Source organism: Desmodus rotundus, chromosome 4 (genome assembly GCF_022682495.2).
Source record: "Desmodus rotundus isolate HL8 chromosome 4, HLdesRot8A.1, whole genome shotgun sequence".
NCBI lineage: Eukaryota > Metazoa > Chordata > Mammalia > Chiroptera > Phyllostomidae > Desmodus > Desmodus rotundus.
In genome coordinates, this window is record NC_071390.1 from 51089324 (window position 1) to 51114227 (window position 24904).

A 24904-nucleotide genomic window follows, 5' to 3' on the forward strand; every position below is an offset into this window, starting at 1 on the left:
TTAGTATCATTCTTTTTGCTTCTATGCTTGCTCCCTTCCAAAATGTTTTTCATAAGTAGCCAGAGTTATCTCTTTAAAAATACATACAACCACACCATTTCACTGCTCACATCTTTTTAATAGCTTCTCATTGCACTATCAGTAAAAATCCAAACGCATTCCACACCTACAAGGTCCTGCATGTTCTGGCCCTCATCTCCCCCTCTGACCTCACCTGAGTCTGCTCTCCTTCCTAGTACGCTCCAATCACAACAGTCCTCTTCAGTTTCTTACAGATGCCAGATCTGTCTTTTCTTCCTGTTACAGAATGAATGTTTGTATCCCCCTAAAAGTTATACATTGAAGCCCTATCCCCCAGTGTGGTTTTATTAGGAGACAGGCCTCTAAATAAATAATCAAGGTTAAATAAGGTTCCAGGGTAGAGCCCTGGTCTGATGTGATTAGTGTTCTTATTAGAAGATACATCAGCCTTGGCTAGGTGGCTCAGTTGGCTGGAGCATCGTCCCACACACCAGAAGGTTGTGGGTTCCATCCCAGGTCAGGGCACATCCTTAGGCTGCGGTTTGATGCCCAGTCGGGTTACATGTGGGAGGCAACAGATCAATGTTTCTCACACTGATGTCCCTCTCTCTAAAATCAGTGAATGTATCTTTGGGTGAGGATTTAAAAAAAAAAGCAAGAGAGCTACTGTGGGACTCCCCCTCCTCCTCGTGTCTCTGTGCAAACACCAAGGAAAGGCCATGTGAGGACACAGCAAGATGACAGGGTCTATAGACCAGGAAAGAGAGCCCTCATTAGAAAGTTACTGCCAGCACCTTGATCATGGACCTCTAGACTCCAGAACTGTGAGAAAAATAAATTTCTGTTGTTGAAGCCGACTGCAGTATTTTGTTACAGCGGCCCAAACAAACTTGTATACTGCTTGAGAGTTTATAACATATGCTATTTCCTGTTTGGAGCCTCCCACTCCCCTCTTCTTCCTTTTCTTCCTCTCTTCTCTTTCTCTACTTCCTTACTCCTCATTCTAATATGCCCTCCAATTGACCAATAAAACAGCTCTTACAAAGGTCACGAATTACGACCATTTAACCAAAACCAGCGGATGTTTACCATCCTACTTTACTGGGCCATCTCTGTCAAATGTGACACTGTAGGCCCTTCAGTTCCTGAATCCTCTACTTCCTTGGCTTTGATTTCACTACTTTCTCTGGGTATTTCTCTAAACATTTCCTTAAGATTTCCTTCCTGAGGTGCTTAAATGTTAGTGTTCCTTTGGATTTTGTCCTTGCCCATAGTTCTTTTCTATATTATTCTCTCCTTGGGTAGTCTCATCCATTCTCCTTGTTTTAACTCTTAGGTGTTGATGATTCCCAAATCTGCCTCATCCTCTAAAGTAGGTTTAAATGTCCAACTACTTGCTAATCAACTTCTTGAATGTCCATAGGCATTTTAAACTCAGGATATCTACAAATAAACTCTTTATCTTCCCCTATAAGCCAGCCTCTCTTTTTAAATTCTCATTCTCAGTTCACAGTGCTTACCTTTTGTCCAAGTAAGAAAAGTAGGGTCATTCTGGGCTCTCCCTGTCCCCTCATTCACTGCTCATTTTTTTTTCAAGTACCAGAGATGAATTCGTCATAATCTTTGGTTCATGATGCAATACGTTTCCATGGTTTGGCTCTTTTTCTTCCTCTAGGCAAAGATACCCACCTTTCCCTCTTTGAAGTGCTTCTTGAGCTGCTTCTGCATGGCAGTCAACTTCTTGGACTGTACCCCACTGTAGGCCAGCAGCATGCCACCAAATTGCCTCTCAGTAATTCGCCCATCCACAGGGTCGTGGCGTTCAAACTGGGAGGGAAACAGAAAGAGCGTTCCCGGAGTCAAACAGAAAGCATTTTGACATGGAGTGTGGAATGATTAACTGTGCTGGATGAAGAAAATAGTTGATGGCCAGGATTGTATTTTTGAACTACAATTCTCACCAACATTTGAAAAAAATTAATCAGAAAGAGAAGATCTGGGTTCTCCTCCAGCTCTGCCATAGAATATTCATGTAATCGGGGAAGTAACCCAACCACTCTGGGCCTCAATTTCCTTACCGATAAAACAGCTGCTATCACATCTCATACACCTTACAGATCAGAAGCATATTTGTGGGGATCAAAACAATCTTAAAACTCCATTCTAATTCATGAGTAATATTATTGGCAATAAGTGATCTTTGGACCATCCACATCCCTGCTACTCAGAGGAGACATACAAGTTAATTATCGTATATTCAATTAATTATGAATATATAAATTCATATCAGTTCTTCAATCTGTACTTAACATTGTTATACACTCAGACTTTTAAGGATTTCAAGTTTTCCCCGAAATGGTAAGCAAATGCTAAGACATTAACAGAACTTGAAAAAAATGTATACAGGATAGGATATTTTGATTAGGCATGCTTACTTACCATAAAGCTACTGAAAAATCATTAAATGTATTTAAATATGCAGATGGAAAGGTTAAGTATAAAGGACCTCTATTAATCTAAGTAATATCAGAAAACTAAAATTTTAATTAAAAAATGGAGACCAGAATGTTATCTCAGTACCAGCTGCAGTGTTAATGACACTTATAAATGCATAGAATGAAATGGCTAAAGATGGGCCCAGAAACAAATTAGAAAGCAAAATGATTGGAAGACGGTAAAATTTCCCCCATGGTTTTATTGGAAAATAACAGTTCAAATTCCTATGTGGCAGGACATAATCCTATTCTCATAAAAGGGCCATGTATACATAGACATAAGGCATTGCTGAGTAAGGTCATATCAAAAAGCATTTCCTGAGTGTCTACTAGTTGTCTAGCACTAGTGGGTGTTAGTCTTGTGGGGTACAGGAAAGACGATTCAGTTTCTGTCCTTAGGGACTTCACTATCTAGTAGGGAGATAAGACGGATGTGAGACACCAAATAAGGAAGTATGTAGTCAAGAGTGAAATTCTCTTTCAATTCTCATTTCCTCAGTTAGCTTGGTAAGTTGACAGACACCTGAATTTGTTTCCTCACTGGTGGGACTGTCAGTGAGCAATACCCGAGAAGTGCATTTTAATAACAGCAACCATTCACTAAGCCTGTACTACACATGGGCCAGGCTCTTCACCCACGCATTCTTTCACTCAATCACTAAAGCAACCCTATGGAGTGGATATTATCGGCTCCATTTTTCAGATGAGAAAACGGAGACAACATGAAGTTACATGTTGCGGAGCTGGGATTCAAACTCAGCTCTGACTAGAACCAAGGACTGCATCTCAATATCACGCTGTTTCGTCCTTCTATGCAGTAGTACACATTCATCCTATAGAGCAGCACTATGTTGTTTGGAAAATGTACATAGTCATGGGGCTTAGCCATATTTAAAGTGAGGAGCAAAACACTTTTCAAAGAAATCAACAACATCCATAGTAAGTGAAAGCCTCATTTTTAACTCAGTCACTCATTATTACAAGTTTGTCACAGCATCACTTCTGAAGAGCTGATTAATTTTTGACAACACCAAAAGTTTTCAGGACTCAATTTGTCTGATTTATAATTCAATTTACCATCTTGAAACAAAATAGAAAACTGATACAGTTTTTGCTAATAGGCATACTTTCTGCAATGTTTAAATCAGATTTTAGTAAAATGTGATACCCGGGCAAAAGCTGGAGATGCATAGTTCTCTCCGGGCTTCTTCAAGGCGAGTGTAACAAGGCTGTGGTACTCAGCTAGGCTTTACCAGTTTAGGACACTCATTTCGCCTTTATCTGGGAGATGTCACAGTTGAGGAGATATCCCATATATATGAATTAGATGTGTTTTAAGCTTTATCCCATAAGACAGATTCAAGGTTGAAATGTTTCTTGTTTAAAATATTGGCGGCAGCAGCTGAATAAGCTTGCTCAAGGTTTATGAGAGGCCCGCATTCTTCTGTTCTCCACAGGGGCATAAAAGCTCATCTCTGTTTTGTTTCAAAGAGAGAGAAGACAATTTGCAAAGGAGATCCCCATGTAACAATATCATCCTCAAGTTAGAAGTTTTTACTAATGTTCTTTGAAAACTCAGACTTTTTCTGTGTCTTTTTCTATTATTATTATTATTATTATTGTTATTATTTTGATGTGATTGGAACCAGAAAGGGCTTACAGACGAATAAATTCATCTCCATGTACAATGGCTCACTTCAAAGTTCACTACCTCCTCTGTAATTTGATTTTGGGAAGCACCTCTTCTTTTAGGTTTTTAGGCTCTTTTGAGGCAAGACTGCCTTATTTCTGAGTCTTAAGCATGGCTATAGGAGGTGGGTAGCGTTCTTTCTTTTTACCTATAAAACTGCTAATGAGAAATGATTCAATCTAATGTGCTATTCATTCAACATTTATTAACTGAAGACCTACTACACCAAGGCTAGGGAACTCCAAGGGTAGTTTCTCAAGGACCTTCATTAGGGCTCAGTTTTCAAGGGCAATAGCTAGACTTTATGTGGCTCTAGAGACAAAGCGTGCATCTTAAGGCTACACAATCCTGTGGGTGCATTCTTGGAGCACTGTATGCATGTAATCCCCAAGGTCATGAGAAGGTCTTTGGGGGAAAGACAGGTTATTACAGAATTATCACAATGTAGATAGCTTCTAATTCTATATTTGGAAGCAATTCAAATGACTGGCTTATATTTTACCTTCCCAAACATTGATAAAGCCTCTTTATATTCCACTTCAATGACAATTAAAGAGATTCCATTCTACTTGATACTATGGCACAGAAACTCTCCATTCTGGCACACCACTAACCATTTGCATTGCTTTTCTCTGTCTAGGAGGAGAGCTAAACAGCCTAGTATTTTCTCTCCTGTAGCCTTGCCACTTTCTCAAATGTATACAAGCTGTTCTCTCTCTGTTGTTCCCTAGGGGGCTGCAGGGCAGGCAAAGGGGGCCAAAAAGTGGAGCCAAAAAACGGTATACAAGATTTTCCCTGTCTTTCTGTCCATATTGTGCCTTTCGTTTCCACCCCTGCCCCTTGTTGAGAAAAGAAATAGCCTTTTGGAAGGACAGATGGTCAACATATATCTAGATCAGCGATTTTCAACGAGTGTGCTGCAGGAATTTTTAAAATGTGCAGTACCTGACTACACAGTCAGGGGCACTGACCTCTTTTCCCTTAGATTGTCAGATAAAAAAAAATGACAATAGCCATCCGGTGTAAATGAATCAAAATCATACCTATTTTTTAAAAAAATCATACCTATTTTTTGTGTCGGATCAGCAAAAATATATTTTTTGGTGTGTCGCAGAGTTTTAGTAATCAGTTTGTGTGTGCCATGAAATGAAAAAGGTTGAAAATCACTGATCTTGATGACATGACTGAAGGGAGATGGGAAGCCAGGAATAGGAGAAAACATGAATTATGAACGAAGCTCAAAATAAGATTAGAAAAACTGTAAAAGGAAAAAGAAATTAGTATCTATAAATGGGTCTTGATTTATTATAGACTTTTGAGGTTAACGTTTTCCAACAAATATAAACTTCAACTGTATTCTCTTTCATACCATTTCCTTTCAGGAGACTTCGTCTATCCCTCAGAGTAAACCCTGCCCTTATGCAAGTATTTCAGAGTAATTTTCTTGACAGGCTTTTTCTAGCTTCTGAACTGTGCAATTCAAGCAATGCATAGCAATTTCAAACCTGAGATTCCTGATGCTGCACACGTCTTTAATTTTCAATCTGATGGTACTTGGCTTCTGAGATCTTGACCATGCTACTGCTGCTATCTCCAGAAGTCTCAGAACAACTGTCTGTTGTGTCCATTAAAAGGGAACACGGGTACGGGAAAAGTTCTCTGCTGCAAACCCATCCAGCGCGCATGACACACATGTGATAGCTTGAATATGAATCTGTGTCTTCTATTGGCAGGGGAAATCAGAGAGCCTCAGGTCCACTCGCCTGGAGCCTGAGTTTTCTTGATTTTTAAATATCAGACGTGTCTTCACTGTCAACACTAATAAGGTTGTCTTTGGCTAACTGGTGAGCTAGGAAAAAAGGCTCATGGTTTGGGATTGAGACAACTGGTTCAGTGCCCTCAGGGCCAAAACAACCCATTACAGTCTGGGACCCTAAGATTACAGGTGACCAAGCTAAGCGGCTAGACTTCTCCACTTCAAATCCAGGGATACTTTCCATTTAAAAATTGTTTCTAAGAGAGTTCAGGCTGATGATCATATCAAGCTAGTAAATGACATGACTGCCAATCCCATAGTTAGTTAGACCAGGAAATGGTTAACTTTTCAGTCTGATCATCAAAACCAGGACTGTAAGACTGACGCATGGACTTACTACATGACAGTACAAATCAGGGTGTATTTGACTGAGGGTGTCAGGGAAAAACATTTCAGCACTGGGACAGAGAGTCTCAAGGTTTGATAAGCTTTCGTTTTATTACACAGAAAATAATACATTAAAGTGACTAAGCATATCGGCTCTAGCATCAGCGAGGCCTGGGTCTGAATTCTGGCTGAAACCTATGTTTGTGGCTGTGACTCTAGGCAAGTGGCTCACTCACTCCAAGCCTTCAAAATCTTCCCACCAAAAAAAAAAAAAAAGATAATATTCACAATCTCAAAGTGTTGTAAGGATTAAATGAGATGATATATGTAAAGAAACTGGCACAATTTGGTGCATAGTTAGCAGTCAATAAATGTAGCAATTAATATTTTTATCACCATGCTATTACTTCCTAGGAAGCTAAAAGCCTCAACTGATTATTCTTAGTGGGTCTTAATTAAGTTCAATTACTATTTCTCACTCTTTCATCACTGCTTTTGCCAAGTCTTTGCTTACAGAATACTAACTTCACATTTGAAGAGCAGAAAAGAGTAAGTGCAACTAATTTTATTATTCAACGGAGAATAATTTCAAGATTAAATTACTTAGAGTTGGCTGAATCAGAATACCAACTTAGTAAGGCCTGCACCTGGCCATCTGTTATCAGACAGGAAACTTGCATAAAGGAGGTGCTTAATAAATGTGGATTGAGTGAACACAGAGAAAATACCAGGAAATTAATTCACAACACTTTGTCCTATTGTTGAGAGGATTTCCTACCTGAGGCAAGAATTACCTTTCCACTTCTTCCTTAATGATACCTACTTCCATGATACTGATTTTTGTAAGGACACTCTAAAGAATGTTATTTATTACAGCTAATCAGTAACCTGCTTGAGTGCTTACTGCCTGCTGTTTGCTGTCCTAGGAACTTTATGTAATCCTCATAATGCTCTATAAAAGATAATTATTATCTTATTTTACAGGCAAGGAAACAGGCCGAGAGAAGTTAAATAATTTGCCCACACAGTTAATCTGGGAAGAAATTCCTCTCTCGTCTCAATCATAAATTGATTATTCTTACCTTGAAGACACCATGAGTCATGTTCCCCTTTCTATCCTGGTTACTGGAAGCTTAGAGCCAAGTGTGGACTACCTCTAATAAGAACAGGAGACTTTATGATTTAAAGTTTTCATGATAGCCTTCCCCATGTCTTTCTTTTACCTTTTTCCTTCTTTTAACTTTCATTTCTCAGTAAGTTTTGATTTACTTTTGCCCTGACCAGTGTGGCTCAGTTGGTTGGGGGTCAACCCACAAACTAAAAGGTACCGGGTTTGGATTTCTGCACGTGCCTGGGTTTCCATTTTGGTCCCTAGTCAGGGCGTGTGCAAGAGGCAACCAATTGATGTTTCTTTCCCTTTCCTTATCCTTCCCTCCCATTCTGTCTGGAATCAATAAAAGAAAAAAAACAAAAATTTACTTTGTCTCATTGAATGTATTTTTTAAGGGTTTCTTAAATCCTTTCTTGAACAAAGTAGGATATTTAAAAAATGGTGTATAAACAACCCTGAATAGCCTCAGCAATTTTGAGAAAGAAGAACAAAGTAGGACAGATCACAATACATGAAATCAAACTATATTACAAGACCACTGTAATCAAAACAATCTGATATTGGCATAAGAACAGACACATGACCAATGGAAAAGAATAGAGAGCCCAGAACTAAACCCATGTTATTATGGCCAGTTAATATTCGACAAAGGGAGCAGGAACATAAAATGGAGTAAAAACAGCCTCTTCAACAAACGGTGTTGGAAGATCTGGACAATTACATGCAAAAAAATGAAACCAGACCACCAACTTATAACGTACACCAAAGGAAACTCAAGATGGATGAAAGACTTAACTATAAGTTGTGACATCATAAAAGTCCTAGAGGAAAACATAGGCAGGAAAATTTCAGATATCCCATGTGTTCATATTTTTACTGATACATCCTCTAGGGCAAAGGATATAAAGGAAAGAATAAACAAAGGGATCTCATCAAAATAAAAAGTTTCTGCACGGCTAAAGAAAACACCAGCAAAATGAAAAGGAACCAACTGTATGGGAAAACATTTGCCAATGATATCTCGGACAAAGGTTTGATCTCCAAAACATAGAAAGAACTCACATGACTCCACACTGGGAAGACAAACAATCCAAGTATGTATAAAGGACACACAGAGAAGGCCACAGGGGGTAGGTTCAAGGGTGGGAGTTGGGGGTGGGTGGGGTGTGGGGCCCTGGTGGGGTGAAAATGGAGACAACTACTTGAACAACAATAAAAAAAATGAAAAAATAAAAAAATGAAAAATGGCAAAGGACCTGAACAGACACTTCTCCAAGGAGGACATACAGAAGGCCCACAGACACATGAAAAAATGGTCAACATCACTATCCATTAGGGAGGTGTAAATTAAAACCACAATGAGATACCACTTCACACCAGTCAGAATGGCCGTCATTAATAAATCAATAAACAAGTGCTGGAGAGGATGTGGGGAAAAGGGAACCCAGTGCACTGCTGGTGGGAATGCAGACTGGTGCAGCCACTGTGGAAAACAGTATGGAATTTCCTCAGGAAACTAAAGATGGAAAGGCCTTTCGGTCCACTGAACCCACTGTTGAGATTATACCCTAAGAATCGTGAAACACCAATCCAAAAGAACCTATTTACCCCAGTGTTCATAGCAGCACAATTCACAATAGCCAAGTGCTGGAAGCAACCTAAGTGCCCATCAATAAATGAGTGGATCAAAAAACTGTGGTACATTTACAGGACGGAATACTACGCAGCAGAAAGAAAGGAGGAACTTCTACCCTTAGCAACAGCATGGGTGGAACTGGAGAGTATTATGCTAAATAAAATAAGCCAGGCGGTGAGGGACAAATACCATATGATCTCACCTATAAGCGGAATTTAATCAACAAAACAAATGAGCAAAATAGAAGCAGATACTTGGGAATAAGGAAGAAAACTGATTGACCAGAGGGGAGGGGAAGGAGGATAATGGGGGAAAGAAAGGGAAGGGACAAGCCAAGGAACAGGAACAGAAGACTCACGGGCAAGACAATGGGGAGGACTGACTGGGGGTGGGAGGATGGGTCAGGAGAGAGCAGTAGGGAAAAAGGTGGGACAACTGTAACTAAACAATTTTAAAAAATGATGTCATACATCTAGGTTGTTTCAACTTTTGGTTATACTAAATACTACCACTGGGATAAACTTTCTGTACTTATTTTTTCATCATTATTTTTGGATTGATAAGCTCTTTAAAATTATTATATATTTGATATATACAAAAATTATGTACACAATAGACAAGTTAAGAAGCATGAAAAACAACACCATGAACCTACCACTTCACCTGAAAGAGGGAGCATTAGCCTCCCAGTGGTTGAAGTTCACTCCCTTATATTCCCTAAGAGGGAAAAACTATCTGGATTTCTTTTTCTATTAACTTGTTATTTGCTTATTTATTAGTTTAAAACAGTTCATGTCTAAAAACAACATACTGTTTATTTCTGTTTGCTTTTGAACTTTATAAAGTGGTATCAAGCTGGATATATGCTTTTTTTCAATCAAGCTTATATTTCTTTTCTTTTTAAGGACAATCTAACAATAGGCAGGGGGGAGTGGGGAGGGGGCAGTAAGGAGAGGGGATTACAGAAACTACTATAAAGGACACATGGACAATATCAATCAAGCTTACATTTCTAAGATTCATTCATTTTGATTGATTTAAGCATGTTTCTTTAATGTCTACTGTTACAGATTTCTGTTGTTTGAAAATATCACTTCTTATCAGTTCTCCTATAAATAAGTATCTGAGTTATTGTCAGCCTTCTGCTATTATGAACATTACTGGATCCGTGTCCTGGCGAACCAGGAACAAGAGCTGCAAGTCTAGGTGTAGATCGAGAAGTGGCACTGCTGGCTCATTAAGGTGACATGCAATTATTTTCCACAAGAGTCACACCAACACTTCTACCAGCTATGTATAAGGGTTCCCATTGTTTCACATCTTCACCAGCACTTGGCATGTCAGACTTTTTATTTTTTGCCGATCTACTGTGTGTAAAAGTGGTAGGTAGAAACTCTTTAATGCTCTTGATGTATATTACCAAATTAATTTCCAGAAAGGTGTATCTATCCCTCTACAATCCCAGTAGTATATGACAATCCCCATTACTCAATACCTTGGACAATATTAGTATGATAATAAAAATATCTTTGCTAGAGGAAAAATGGTAACTTATTTTAATTGATATTTCTGTGATTACCAGAGAGCCTGACCATTTTTTAACATGTGTACTGGTTGTTTTTATTTTTCCCTCTGAGTTATGTTCTTTGACTTTTTAAAAATAGAAATGCTGGTATTTACCTCAATTATGACATTTAAAAATATTGGCCCTTTATTAATATAGTGCAAAATTATTTTTGCCTCATTTACTCATCTTTTAATTTTAGGTTTGTTTTTATGTCTTGAAGCTTTAAATCTTTATTGTAGTGAAATGTATGGATCCTTTTCTTTTAAATTGTTTCTCTGATTTATGTGTAGCAACTGTTTTCTTGTTGCGTAAGAGGCTAATTACCAACTTATAGTTTTTCTTTATTTTAAAAAAAGGAAATACAACTTAAAATATTAAAACATAATCCTCAGTATCAATTAATGAAAGTGATTAAATCCTCAGAACAAAAGAACAAGTCATCAGCTAAGTTTAAAAAAAAAAGTCTTCCAATGTGCTAATTTTTTAACTTGTCTGAATATTTGGGAATTTAAACTAAAATAGGGTCACTTAAGCCTAATTTAACATGATATTCCTTTTGTTGAGGAAATATTCTCAAGTAAATCCAGCTAGTTAAGTTCTTTTTTTTTGTTAAGAGGTAGATAATTGAGTATGAAGCAATAAAGAAAGCAGGAAAAAAGAGAAGAGTTTAGTTCCAAAGGCCTAAAAGGGCTAATTTATTTACTTGGAGAAATTCCTTACTGCTCAATCAATCCATTCTCAACCACCCACAACAGCGAGCGTTACTGCCTGGTGCTCCCTCTGAGCCAGACCCTGCTCTGAGCGCTTCCCATACATTAACGGACACAGCATTCTCAACGACACAAAATGTGTGTGGTTGTTTTCCGTAAGACCTTGATCAATACGAACAAGTCTTAAATTCTGGCAAAATGAGCGGCTATTTAATATTCTAATCGATCTGTGAAGTTAATGTTTCCACATGGAATTGCTATATAGGGTTAGTCTTAAGCTATTTTTTTTCCTTTAAGGTAAGTCTTTTAGCAAACAGTAGGTACTATCATAATCATTTTCTGCTTTCAATAACCATTTTATTCTGAATTACAGCAATATGAAAAAACCTTAGCCTTACACTGTATATTCCCTTTGAGACTCAGGCCTGCCATTATTCAGATTTCAAGGGCATTCTTCCTTTCATATGAGATCACAAGAGTTTTGGGAACAGAAAGACTGTTTAAAATATCTATCTATCTATATAAAAGCTCCAATTTTAGAAGATAAGAACCAAGGGCTAATCGCAGTAGGAAAGCAAAGTGCTCCTCCCTCACCTGAGTCCAGTTTGTTTCTCTCTGACTTCACCGTTTCTGTAGACAACCCTCTGGGATCTACCGTCCAGGTGAAAACACAGCACGTCGCCCATTGCTTTTGTGCTGGCATTGCCGACAGCGTGTCGGCACTCTCGAGAGTTGGAGATCTAGCTTATTCATTACTTGGCAGTTCATGACCACTATCCAAGTCTCGATGTGCTGATTTTTAAATTTTATTTATTTACTTATTTCAGAGAGAGAGGAAGGGAGAGCAAGTAAGAGAGAGAGACAGAGAGGGAAACACAGATCTGTTGTTCCACTCATTTATACATCCATTGATTGATTCTTTTTTTTAAATCATTTTTTAATTTTCAATTATAGTTGACATAATTATATTAGTTTCAGGTGTATACCCCAGTGATTAGACATTTACATAACTTAATAAGTGATCATCCTGATAATCACTGGTTGATTCTTGTATGTGCCCTGACGGGATCGAACTGGAAACTTTGGCTTATTGGGACGATGCTCTAACCAACTGAGCTACCCAGCCAGGGCTTGATGTGCTGATTTTACCTAAAGGTGTGGCAAACTGTGGAAGGCAACAGAAGCTAGTGAAAAAGCTGTTAAAAACAATGATGATAATTAAGATATACAATTTACTTTGGGCTGAGTGTATATTCATAGTTGATTGCTCCCTCATCACAGCAAGTCACTACATACAGAAAATAAAAGTTTCAACAAAATATTATCAACCAAATCCAGCAACATATAAAAAGGGATTATATACCATGACTAAAGAGAATTTGTCCCATAAATGAAATGGTGGTTTAACTTCTGAAAATCATTTAATGTAATATACCAATCATATCAGTAGAATAAGGTAAAAAAGCTACATAATAAAAAAAAGTGAAGAAATTAAAAACCAAGTCAAATTGGTATTTTCTTTCAAATATCCCTCAAAGGCAATCTTAGGGAGAGAGGCAAAAGTTTCTTAAGAGAATATAGGTAATTTCTCCCATTACCACAATGGGAGAAAACTTTCTAAGCCGGTAGAAAGTAACCATTGGCAAATGACCAGAATATCAAAACCTGGCTAATAGAGGCAAGAAGAGTATACGTTTTTAGAGGGCCCCAGCATAATTTGCATGGCAAAATGCAAATTAGCCATCAACTCACTAAAGCATGTAATATAAACTCTCCCAAGCCATGCTGATCACGGGCCTAGTGTTTTTTCAGAGCAATGAAATATAAACATACAAGTCTTTCTATAGTAGGAGGAATCCACTCAATTTTACACATTGTATTATTACAGAGGAGTCTTTCACCGGCTGTGACAGGACTTGGAATGCCTTGTGGGTCGAGAGAAAGGCTTGTTTTATGCTAGGCTTTGCGTTTTGTTTTTATCTTTCATTTTGTTTATGTGGTGTATCACATTCATTGATTTGCGAACACTGTACCAACCTAGCATCCCCAGGATGAATCCCACTTGATCATGGTATTGATCTTTTTAATGTACTGCTGGATCCAGTTTGCTAATATTTGGTTTTTTAAAAATGTCATTTTTCCTGCCTGGGATGTTGTCCCCCTTCTTATCTACCTGTACGAACCTTGGACTTCCTTAAATTTAACTTCTCTTCATGGCCCTACTCATTATTCCAAAACACACTCAACTTTTCTGAATCTTCTGAGCTCTTACAGTAGGTGAAGTCTAGACCTCATAGTAGAGTGTGCTCTGTATTACATTATATAGTTTTATATTAGTTTTTGTTTTGGAAGTGACTATATCTCCTAACATTATATAGCACACCTTGTCTGACAGTGCCTCGCTTTACTGTGCTGCACGGATGCTGTGGTCTTTACAGTCTGAAGGAAGACCAGAAACACATTACAACTTGCTGTGCTGTGAGGCCCTGTCGTGGTGGTCTGGAGCTATGCCTGCAGTGCCCCTGAAGTCTGCCTGCATAGTTCTTGGAGGAAGAGTCCATGCCTAGTATTTTTTACTGTGTCATATACAAAGCTGGGCCACACAGTCTGTGCTCAATAAATCATTTTGGTTGACTGATGAAATCTCCACTTCATTTATAAGATTCACTACTAATTCCGTATTTATCATCTGGTAGGAGTGTAAACACCTTTTTATGTGGGTCTTGTGCAGCCTATGCTCTTGAAGACCTAAGAAGAGGCTGTCCTCTACCAAGACAACACAGAAACAAACTGAGAAAGGGAAGTAAAACTACAACTAAGTGATTCTGTTAACTCTCCTTTCTACTTTTCACATGAACATTTTGCATGTTTAGAAAAGAGACAGAAAAGAGGCAAGAGTGGAAGTATTCTTGGCGCTAGGAGAGTTGAATAATAACTTTCTGTGTAACAACTGGACTTAAGACGCACGGAGATGTATGGAAACGGGAGCTGTAAGAGTAAACTTTAAGCCCTGCAGTTACTACATGTGGGACACAAATAAACAAAATGCTCCCTGTTCACTCTTATTTGAGCCTCGTAATTATCTTTGACATAGGTATAATAGCTCTTGCTTTTGTTCACATAAGAGAGAACTGAGATTTGAAGAATTACTGGCACAAGGCCAAGACCACAACACAGTCTGGTGGGTTTTAAAATCATTCGACACGGAGAGTGATGTCGGAGGAATGGCAGTGTGAGAGGTGTGTTCCTGGCGTGACTGCAGTCATGGGCAAATCACGTAACACTGTTTCTGCAAATGAGTGACTTAACAAGCCCATGACTACAGGCTGACTTTAAGATCAAATAAGTATACATGTTCCTACTAAATGTGTGTGTGTGTGTGTATATATGAAAACATAGGTAATTATAAGTTACACTACTAGTTTATATCCAAGAGAAGATAGCATCATTAAAAATAGTTATTGGTTGATGTTATATCTATAGGAATAATGTTACAAATGCAAGACATTAAAAAGCCAATTTTGGCTCAGTTAGAAAAAAAGCCGTGTTCAAGGAATCTATCACAACATTATGCTCCACAAGAGCTAGATAGTTCAACGAAGAGCAACATAGGTCTATTATACTAGAACAATAAAACAATTAAGGATATATCTATTTTTACTCAAATAAGCTGAGCTAAATATGAAGTTGCACATAACTTAAATCTCTATCTTACTTAGAAAACTCTAAAAAACCTAGTTTGAAGGCGCTATCTTTCAAATTAGTAACATTCTATTCTTTGGTCTCCAGACCGCAGATCTTAGTTTATCTCACTTGAAATGACTGAGCCCTTTTTGGCGGGCTTAATCTTATCACCCATCTTATTTCTGAACATTCAGAAAGCCACTGTACAGGCAATGAGCTCGTGCACACTAGGTTCTATGGAACTGGTTAATATTGTTTAATACGCTCAGAATCACATGGGAAACTGCCAATTTTTTAGAACAGAAAATGAAGAGCTAGGGAATGAAACACAAGACACAGAAATTAGAATTTAGGTTAAGATGACTGACAAGCAGAATTAATGCAGGAAAGACTGGGAGACTGAAGGTTGGAAACATACAGCTCACTGAAGCTTTAACATAGAAAGCAGGAAGAAATGTTGAGTCCAAACACAGGCAGGTGAAAGGCAAAGTTTCCTAATGGGCAAGACCTCACTGGTATCATTCCCCTTCCTTCTTTCATTAAAAGAAGGAAAGAAAGTATGTTTTTCCCCAGAGAATAGAAAAATGAAAGAAAGTCATTAAGTTTTTCTTTCATAATGACAATGGTGAAAAACAGATGAAAGGAGAAAATACTTTCTACTTCTATTGTGTTCAAGGTTAACAGTAAGTGCAGCTGTTCTTGGCTGGCCAATCACGTGCTTTAGAGTACCAGAGAGAAACCATCAGTGAGGTTATGTTAAATCCCTTAGCACTGAAGTTTTTTCTTGTTTTTTGTTTTTCAGTTACCGAGATCATTAAGATTGTTTTTCTTAAATGTCAGTTTTTCACTTTGCTTTATTTTTTTAAGGTGACTTAAGAGACATAGAAGATACTTTTCAATTACATAGTAACCTCTCAGTTTTTCAAAAGAGCTAATTAGATGCTTCATGCTTAAGCATATGGGTTCTTCAACATGACAATTATTTAGAATAGTCTAAACCAACTGTCACACTCTATAAGGCACCTGAAAGTCACGTGAGGTTTGTTAATTTTCTATATGGGTTCAGTGATCACAGGGTCTGGTCCACAAAGTCTGGGCATGTTTTGAGAACATTGTTTTTAGATTTCCTAGTTGGATTAAGACTTCTTTTTGTTTGTACATAAGGGAAACCACCTCAAGCTAGCTCCAGCAAAAAAGAAGTTTAGGAAATCCCAGGACACAAAGGCAGCTCACAGATGGGAAAAGACTGGGAGCCAGGACGTGCAGCTGCCCCAGTCCTCGTGTTCTGGTAGCCTTTCTTCCTCTGTGCTTCGTGGGTCTGCACAGTAGGCAGACACAGTTACCCTGGAGTTCTGGAGTTTACACGTCATAGTTTAACTACCAGAAGAGACCAACTGTCCATAGTCCAAATTTCAAATTTTCTACAGAGAAATTCTGATTGGTCCATCCTGGGATGGGCGTGTCCACTCCTGATCCAATTAGCTAAGGGAGGGGAAGGAAAGGGTGATGGGAGGGAAAGCAAGGGAGAGGCACAAAGTAGAAGCATGGCTTCCAGAAGCGCACACCTGTGTTTGAGAGGTGGTGTGGGACAAATTCTGGAGGAAGGGGAATGGTTGGAAGTTGAGTAGATATCTCAAAAGGCATCTAACACGCTAACTTGGAATGATGCCACTGAGAGAGAAAGAGGGTGTGGGCACCTTAATCATGATGGCTTTTGTCTACATCTCATGAAATATTTACTAATTCAACACTATTTCCTGAGCATCTGTTTTGTGTCAGGTACTGTGCCAGGCACTAAGAAAAATATGATGAGCCTGACACACTCTCAGAAGTTCTCAAGGAGTGTTTGGAGGCAGATATTTAACAATCAGATGGCTATGTAACTGAGGGATCTGAAGAAAAAGTACAGAGTGGTTTGGAAATCTGTAACACTAAAATGTGGTCTAATTTGGGGTGGGGAGATGGTGAAGCAGAAAGGCTGCCTTGATTAAGCGAGGTTTAACTGAGCTCCGAGGGATAAGGACATAACTAGGGGAAGAGAAAGGAGGAAGAGTGTTCCAGGCAAATGAACACTAGTGCAAGGCTCTTAGGAGGAAGAGTGACTGATTTGAGATGAATCTGGAGGAGGAGGCAGAGGTGAAATTACACAGAGCCTATGTTATGGCATGGGTTTAAGTCTTCATTCTAAGAACAATGAGGAGGCAAGAGTGGTTGTATAGTAAGACGAGATGGGAGGCAAGTGAAGTAATCTAGGCAAAAGTTAATGAGTTTAGACTAGAATGGTGGTAGAGATGGGCAGAAGTGGTCAGATGTTACTGCCTATGACTGCGGAAATGGGTGTGATGAAGATATTTGTACCCAATTGGCTCTTTAAAAAAAAAACTGCTATTCTATTACAGTTGTTCCAATTTCTCCCCCTTTGCCCTCCTCCGCCCAGCCCACCCCCACTCCCACAGTCAATTCCCACACTGCTGTCCATGTCCATGGGTCATTCACACATGTTCATTGACTAGTCCCTTTCCCTTCTTTCCACCGTTATCATCTTCCCCCCGCCCCTCTGGCCGCTGTCAGTCTGCTCCATGTCTCCATGTCTCTGGTTCTGTTTTGCTGGTTAGTTTATTTCGTTCACTAGATTCCCCTTATAGGTAAGATCATATGCTATTTGTCTTTCACTGACTCCTGCTTCACACATATTTCTCTGAATGTGACTCTAGCTACTTGTAAAGCCTGTGGCTACTGGGCTTTCTCATTGCTAACACTAAGCCTTTACTGAAATGAAACTCATTTCTGCCTGGCAGGCCTTTGTCTTGCTGATACTAGGAAAATGGTTTTATGTTTGAAATTATACTTCCTTTTTTTTTGAATTGCTTTTAATATCTTCACTTCTTGGGGTCCTGTTAGACTTGCAACAGCTGGTACATCAATGTGAGTGGCAGTGGCAACTGTTAAAGAAGCTGCTCCCATAATCTCCCACAGCTCGCAAGGACAGCCCAGATTCTCTGCTTTACGGGCATTTGATTTAAAGAGCTAGATGTAACATAGGACACAAAGACATCAATAGTAGTTGTTTATTTTCATTTCTGTCCCTTTACTACAATTCAAATGCTCACCTTTTCCCCTCTGGCTGTAATGTAGCTGGGAGGCAACAATGGCCTCAAATTATCCAGGGAGGATACGTGCTGTCCGTGCCTTTGCAATACCAGGGAAGACGGCCACATAGACACAAGGCCAAATCATCACACTGTTTTCAGCATGGAGGCAAAGAGGACGTTAATCAGTGTTTTAGATCACAGCCAGTCAACTGAATACACTAAAAATTATGCCACCATGATGAGGAAAACTGCATATGTTTGCCAGCAAATATTGGCAGAGGCAGGTATTTCAAATATTTGCAGATATGTATTAACTAGGGTTTGACATATACTAATTACAGCCCAGCAGTGTTCATTTATTAAAGGCACGTAACTGTTACTCCGCTTTGACGATCTGCACCGTTGAGCCCTCTGGCAGACAGACAGGGTGACTACTGACAAACCTGAGTGGGATGCCACCTCTTTTTGGATGACCTCTGTAACTTGGATTTAGAAGAGACTGGAAGGCTATGCCCCATTATGCTAGTTTGAAATTAATTATGTTCACCAGGCAGAAGAGGCTCCTGGGCACAGCTGACAAAGTATTTATAAAATCTGACTAGTTTTGGTGAGCTAATGGCGGTGTGTTCAAATAAATGGCCTTAAGGACACTCACTGGATCAACCAACTGTACAGCTTATTATTTCCTTTGGCACACATTGAATGCAAAACCACATTAACATCACATTTGAGGTTATTCATACTCAAGAGTGAAGAAAACCAAAGAGACTGTTCCCCCAGCTATCATAACCCTGTCAGAACATAAAGATGTATACTCAAAGTAAACCATAAAACAATTCAAACCCACAGTTAGCACAAGAATATATAACAATATTCTTTAAGACAAGCTGTGAAGTATTACACCTGGAGAGTCTGAATTAACCTCCGCTGGCAGAGAAGAGAAAAAGCCATCTTTGAAGCCACAGTAAGACAAAAATCAGTAAAAGCAATACAAAAATCCCAGCATTACTTTAGATGCAAATTTAAGAACTACCTGATACACAAATTGAACCTGGTACACATTTACTTAAAGAGAAATGCTAGGAGTTCTCGGAAAAGTCTATTGTAATTTAAGCTGATAGGGGAATTCCTGATGGACAGCAGGGTTTGTTCCCATTTCTGTAGTTAATATCACACATGGGTAAGATACGAGTTTACACCTAAATGAATAATTGGAAATTATGTAAGAGGATAACCAATAGTAGATACTTTCTGCTTTAAGGTTCAAAGTTCATTAGACCAAAGAAATAAAAAATTTCAAACACCCAGAAGGCATCACTAAGTGACACAGTATCCATGTGTTGTTATTCTATGCACTGTGAGAGTAAAGTCCAAAAACCTTGGGTACAAAAGTAATCGGTTATGCTTTTAACACACAGATTTTCACAGTGGGAATTTCCCAAGTTGATTATAAAATATCACAGGAAAAAAAAACCCCCTGCAAAGTACTTTCATAATGGATACTGAATTTCAAAGCGTCTTAACAGACATTTCCCTTAAATTGAGAGAACAAATTACAAGTTTGTAAACAAACACATCACATTATTTTGGCTGTAAAATGACATTTGTTTAAAATATCCAATACTCCTGTCACTACCGGGAGCAATAAACCAGGGCATGTAGGGACAAAGGCTGAAGGGACTAAGGCCCACCCCTCAAAAAATAAATTGAATCCTAGAGATTTATAAGATCCTAAACCTCCATATTTCTCTGGAAGTGAAATGGGCTGCATGGTTTGAATGACAAGAGCACAAGCTGGGTGGCTGGTGAGGCAGAGAGAAACTTCTGACATACTGGGCTTGAATACTGTTAGAAAGCAAGCATCCTCTGGGAAGGAAGGGAAGGAGGCTGCAACTCTATTCACTAATAACAACAGATTCGAAACTAATAAATCGTGGGGAGGACTGTGGAGATTCTAAGCAGTGCTGGGTGATACAGAAAGGCAATGAGGCCTCTGAAATAAAATCACCACAGGGCAGAAGGAGAAACTGGTGGGATAGCTTCTACAGTGAGACAATTTCTGGGAAAGGGCGAGACAGACGGTGCTAGGTCCATGAGACTGCACTACTGGAGACAGCAAGTCACTGGACCTATTCTTGATACTGCCCTCCAAAGATGACTCTTATACCCTGGTAGGGTGGTGAGTTTGCACACGTGGTGGTCTGTATACATATGGCCCCCGATATTCCCAGTCTCATTCATATATATATATATATTCATATTCATATTCATATTCACACTCTCGTGCAGTCTCCTCCCACAACGGGCCAGGATTGCTTTGTGTGACCAGAAGAATATGGCAGAAGTGGGGGCACGCCACTTCTGAGATTAGGTTATAAAAAATAGTGTGGCTTCCATACTGGTCCCACTTTCTCTCTCGGATCACCTGCTGTGCAGGAAGGCAGCTGCCATCTCATGAGAGCCCTGTGATGAGGTCCACAGGGTGAGGACCTGGACCCTCCCGCCCAAAGCCTGTGAGTGAGCCCTGAAGAGGATTCTCCAGCTCAGCCAGGCTTTAAGAGGACCGCAGTTCTGGCTGACAGCATGGCTACAGCCTCACCAGAGACGGCCAAAACCACCCAGCTAGCTGCTCCCGGATTCCTGTCCTCCTAGAAACTGCGTGATATAATAAATGTTTGTTGTTTTAAGCTAAGTTTTGGGATAATTTCTTACACAATAATAGCTAACTAATACAGAGTTGTAACGCTCCAAATACGGAGGGGATGGGTTAGGCACTATCCTCCTACTTTGAAGAACCACTAGAGCTTGAGCAGGAACCTCACTGGCAGTGGTGGCAACACCAGTACCAGAGCTGGAGTCACAGCGTAAGACACATTAACCTGGACACAGCAACTGTCAAGCAACCCTATTAACTAACACTGATTTGTCCCAAATGTCATTTTGAGAGAGAGAGAGACAGAGAAACAATGACCACTGCCACAATAAAAACCACCGGAGAGGTAAGGTAATCCCACTATAGCATGTGAGATTCCAGAATTTCTGTTTGCACTCTGCCAAGCTTAACAGCAAGAGAATCCATGAAAACTATTCCATATTAGAAGAAAAATGATAGTATATTAAGATTCTTAGCAATTATGGCAGCAATAACTTTTTATTAATGATTCTGTATATGATGTCCAATACAGAGAAAATGGCCCATCCTATAGTCAAGCAAACTACTTCAGTTCCATAATTTCTGGCATCATGCTCCACAAATGTAGCTACATGGAAATAGGAAAAATATTATCATACATTTCAGTGAGTGTTACCTTCTAGCACAATGAATTCCATATACCTCCCTTACTTTACTAGTTGGATGTACTAGAAATAACTGATTGGGGATTAAAAAGCTAATCAACATAATGACTGTAGGGTTGCCAATATTCTGAAATCTTTTCAAACATTAAAGGCTACAAAGTTGCAAAAAACATCAAGAGGGGCCACTGGACAGAGATGTCAGGAAGCACAGATCACTGATGCTTCCCTTCCTTCCTCTTCTGACAACAAAGCAAGCGCCGGAGTGACCGGCAGTCTCTGGGAAGGCGCTCTGCGCGGAGGTCCGATGCTGAGCACCGAACTACAAACGGCTGATCATAAATGAATAAATGAACACATGTTCCTGGGGTGCATGACGGGTGCCATGCACTACTGCACTTTCTGACGTCAAAAAGTCCTAGATATTATCTCAACTGTACATATGAGGAAATTAAGGCTCCCTGGATCACAGAAATACAATCTAAATTTAGATAGATTCTTAAAAAATTCAAATAACAGTCTTGTATACTGATTATTCTTCTGACAGATATTTATTGTGCACCTATCCGGTGCATACACCCATCACTGTACTTTCCCTTCTGTACTGTAGTCACCGTCCAACTTCCCGGTCTGCGCCTAACTCCTTACTTGGGGGCCAGGGGCTCCTTGCTCTTGTATATCCAGTATCTAACGCAATGCTCGGCACTCATCATTTTAATTTATTAGTCAAAAAAGTGACTAGGTTTTACATTTTTGGCTTTTATTTTTCTGCCAGGTAGACAGGCTGCCAGGTCTCAAGGAAAGACTGATAAAGGGGTGCCCTCCAAAATTTTTGGCATCCCTTTATTTAAAGAGGCTATTTTTTACAAAATACTTAAAAATTATTGGTTTGAGAGAGAGAGAAGGGCGACAGTAGAGAGGGAGAAACATCGCTCTCTCTTGTTATTTGTTGTTCCGCTTGTTTATGCATTGATTGGTTGATTCCTGCATGTGCCCTGACTGGGTATTGAACCTGCAACCTTGGTGTAACTAGACAACATTCTTACCATCTGAGCTACCTGGCAGAGCCAAAAAGAGTCTTTTTTTAATGCAAAAAATGTCACTGAAGTAGTTTATATTCATTAGTTCAAGTAGCTTCAATAAGAAAACACATTTATGCTAATGTTGTGGTAGATTGATACCTCACACCAGTCAGAATGGCTATTATCAGTAAATCAACAGACAACAAGTGCTGGTGAGGATGTGGAGAAAGGGAACCCTTGTGCATTGCTGGTGGGAATGCAGACTGGTGCAGCCACTGTGGAAAGGAGGATGGAGGTGCATCAAAAAATTAGAAATGGATTTGCCTTATGACCCAGCGATTCCACTTTGGGGATTTTATCCGAAGAAATCTGAAACACTAATTTGAAAGAACATAAGCACCCCTATGTTCATTGCAGCGTTGTTTACAATTGCCAAGATCTGGAAGCAGCCCAAGTGTCCACCAGTAGATGAATGGATAAAACAACTATGGGATATTTATAGAATGGAGTACTACTTGCCATAAAAAGAAGAAAATTATACCCTTTGTGACAGCATGAATAGACCCGGAGAACCTTATGCTAAGTGAAATAAGCCAGGCAGAGAAAGACAATTACCATATGATTTCACTCATATGTGGAATCTAATGAACACACTGAACTAACAAGCAACATGAGACAGACTCAGACGGAGAGCAGGATGACAGCTCTGGTGCAGGGGACTCAGGGGATTGAGGGGTCAAGCCAAAAACAAAAAGGACTCATGGACAACAGTGTGGCGACTGTGGGGTGGGAAGGGGGTGGGTGAAGGTGGTAGAAGGGTGAAAAACGGTAATGAAAAAAAATACAATAAAAAAGTCTTAAAAAATTCACCGAAGTAGTTTATATTTCATTAGTCCAAGTAGCTTAAATAAGAAAAAACATTTATGCTAATGTTGCGGTAGACTGACACAAAATAATGAATGGGAATGTGGGTGGAGAGGGAGAAAAGGCATTCTATTATAATAAGAAAAATAACAAGAAATGAAACTGACTTGACAAAAAAATCATTAATGTGCAGTTCACTGAATTCATGGGATAATAGCTTGATGTAATACATGACCCCTAAAGCAGCATCTGCCTGGAGTCTGAATCCAACAGGCTGTAATGCATTATTTATTCACAAATTAGTGCAAAGCTGGCTCTGGTCCCTAAGACATTGTCTAGACTCCCTAGACTAATAAGGCTGTATGGCAGGCTAGGGGCTAAAGCTATCTTAAAAGTGTCTTTTTCTTTAGAAACAAACAAAACATTAGTTCACCACAGTTAATTGAGGCCAAATTAGTTTAAAAAAAGGTAAAAAAGAAAAGGACAAACAAGCTTCTTTCCACTCATCAACACAACTGTCATTCTTTAAAGCCCCCTTTCTTTACTGTAAAATGTCCATAAATTCCAAAGACCATCACTCTGAAAGGCATCTGCAGTTAAAGGTGGCTGGAGGAGAGATAAAAGTGAAAAGACCTACTCAGATACCCTAATGCCATTTATTTATTAACCTGTATTCTAGGTCTGATTTAGAGACCAAATTTGATCTGCCTATGGGTGCAGCCAGCTCTTAGAGAAATCTGGGGAACGTTTCTCCTTTATCCTGCCGTCTGTTCTTTGTCTGTTTCTTAATGATCTCCACAGGCCCAAAATTAAGAGGATGGGGTCCCTTTACCAATATGAGAACCCCTCGCGACATATTAACTTAAGCCTGGTTTGGGACACACTTGATAGGAAAGGTCATTTTCTTTGTCACCCTCTCTTGGCTCTGGTCCCAGTGTTACTCACTGCTCCCTTGCTCTTCTCATCTGTCCTACAACCAGAACAAAGAGCGAATAGAAATTAACCACCACCTTCTTTAAATAGAACGAATATCAGAATTACAGCTGACTCAAATATCGCCGCCACCTCTGGGGAAACTTCTGGAGCAGTCTCCTGCCCTTTACTTCACACTGATTTACAGGTCCCCGTTTATACTCTCATTGCACCAGAAGAATATCTCTAGTAATGTGCTTATAACACTGTTTAGGAATTGCTGGTTCATTCATTTAACTTTTATAAGCTTTTTGGAAGCAAAGACAATGTTTTGTTTATTTTTGTACCTTAAGCATTTAGCACAACTCCTGGAAAGCTAGAGTACGTTAATAGTTAAGAGTAGAATCTAGAAGCAGCGGCCTAGAATCAAATCTCCATTATGTGTCAGACCATGGGCAAGTTACTTAACATTTTTGTGCCTCAGTTTCCTCATTTGTTAAATGTGAATAATTATAATACCAACCCCTAGCATTGTGAAGATTAAATGAAATGATGTGTATAAAGCACTTAGAATAGTGTCTGGCTCATGGGAAAATGTCAAGAAATGTGGACTAGTATTTTTTACCATGTAGTGCACACTCAAACATCTGTTAAAACACTTGA

At 39.3% G+C, this 24904-nt stretch overlaps 1 protein-coding gene across 1 annotated transcript in view; it reads right to left on the reverse strand.

The window, feature by feature from the left end:
• The window catches only part of MICU1 (mitochondrial calcium uptake 1), a 214711-nt gene that overhangs the window by 40531 nt on the left and 149276 nt on the right, over nucleotides 1-24904 (reverse strand). The window contains exon 9 of the mRNA XM_024561320.3: nucleotides 1711-1848. Within this exon, the coding sequence (XP_024417088.1) occupies nucleotides 1711-1848 (138 nt within the window). The remainder of the gene's footprint in view (nucleotides 1-1710; nucleotides 1849-24904) is intronic.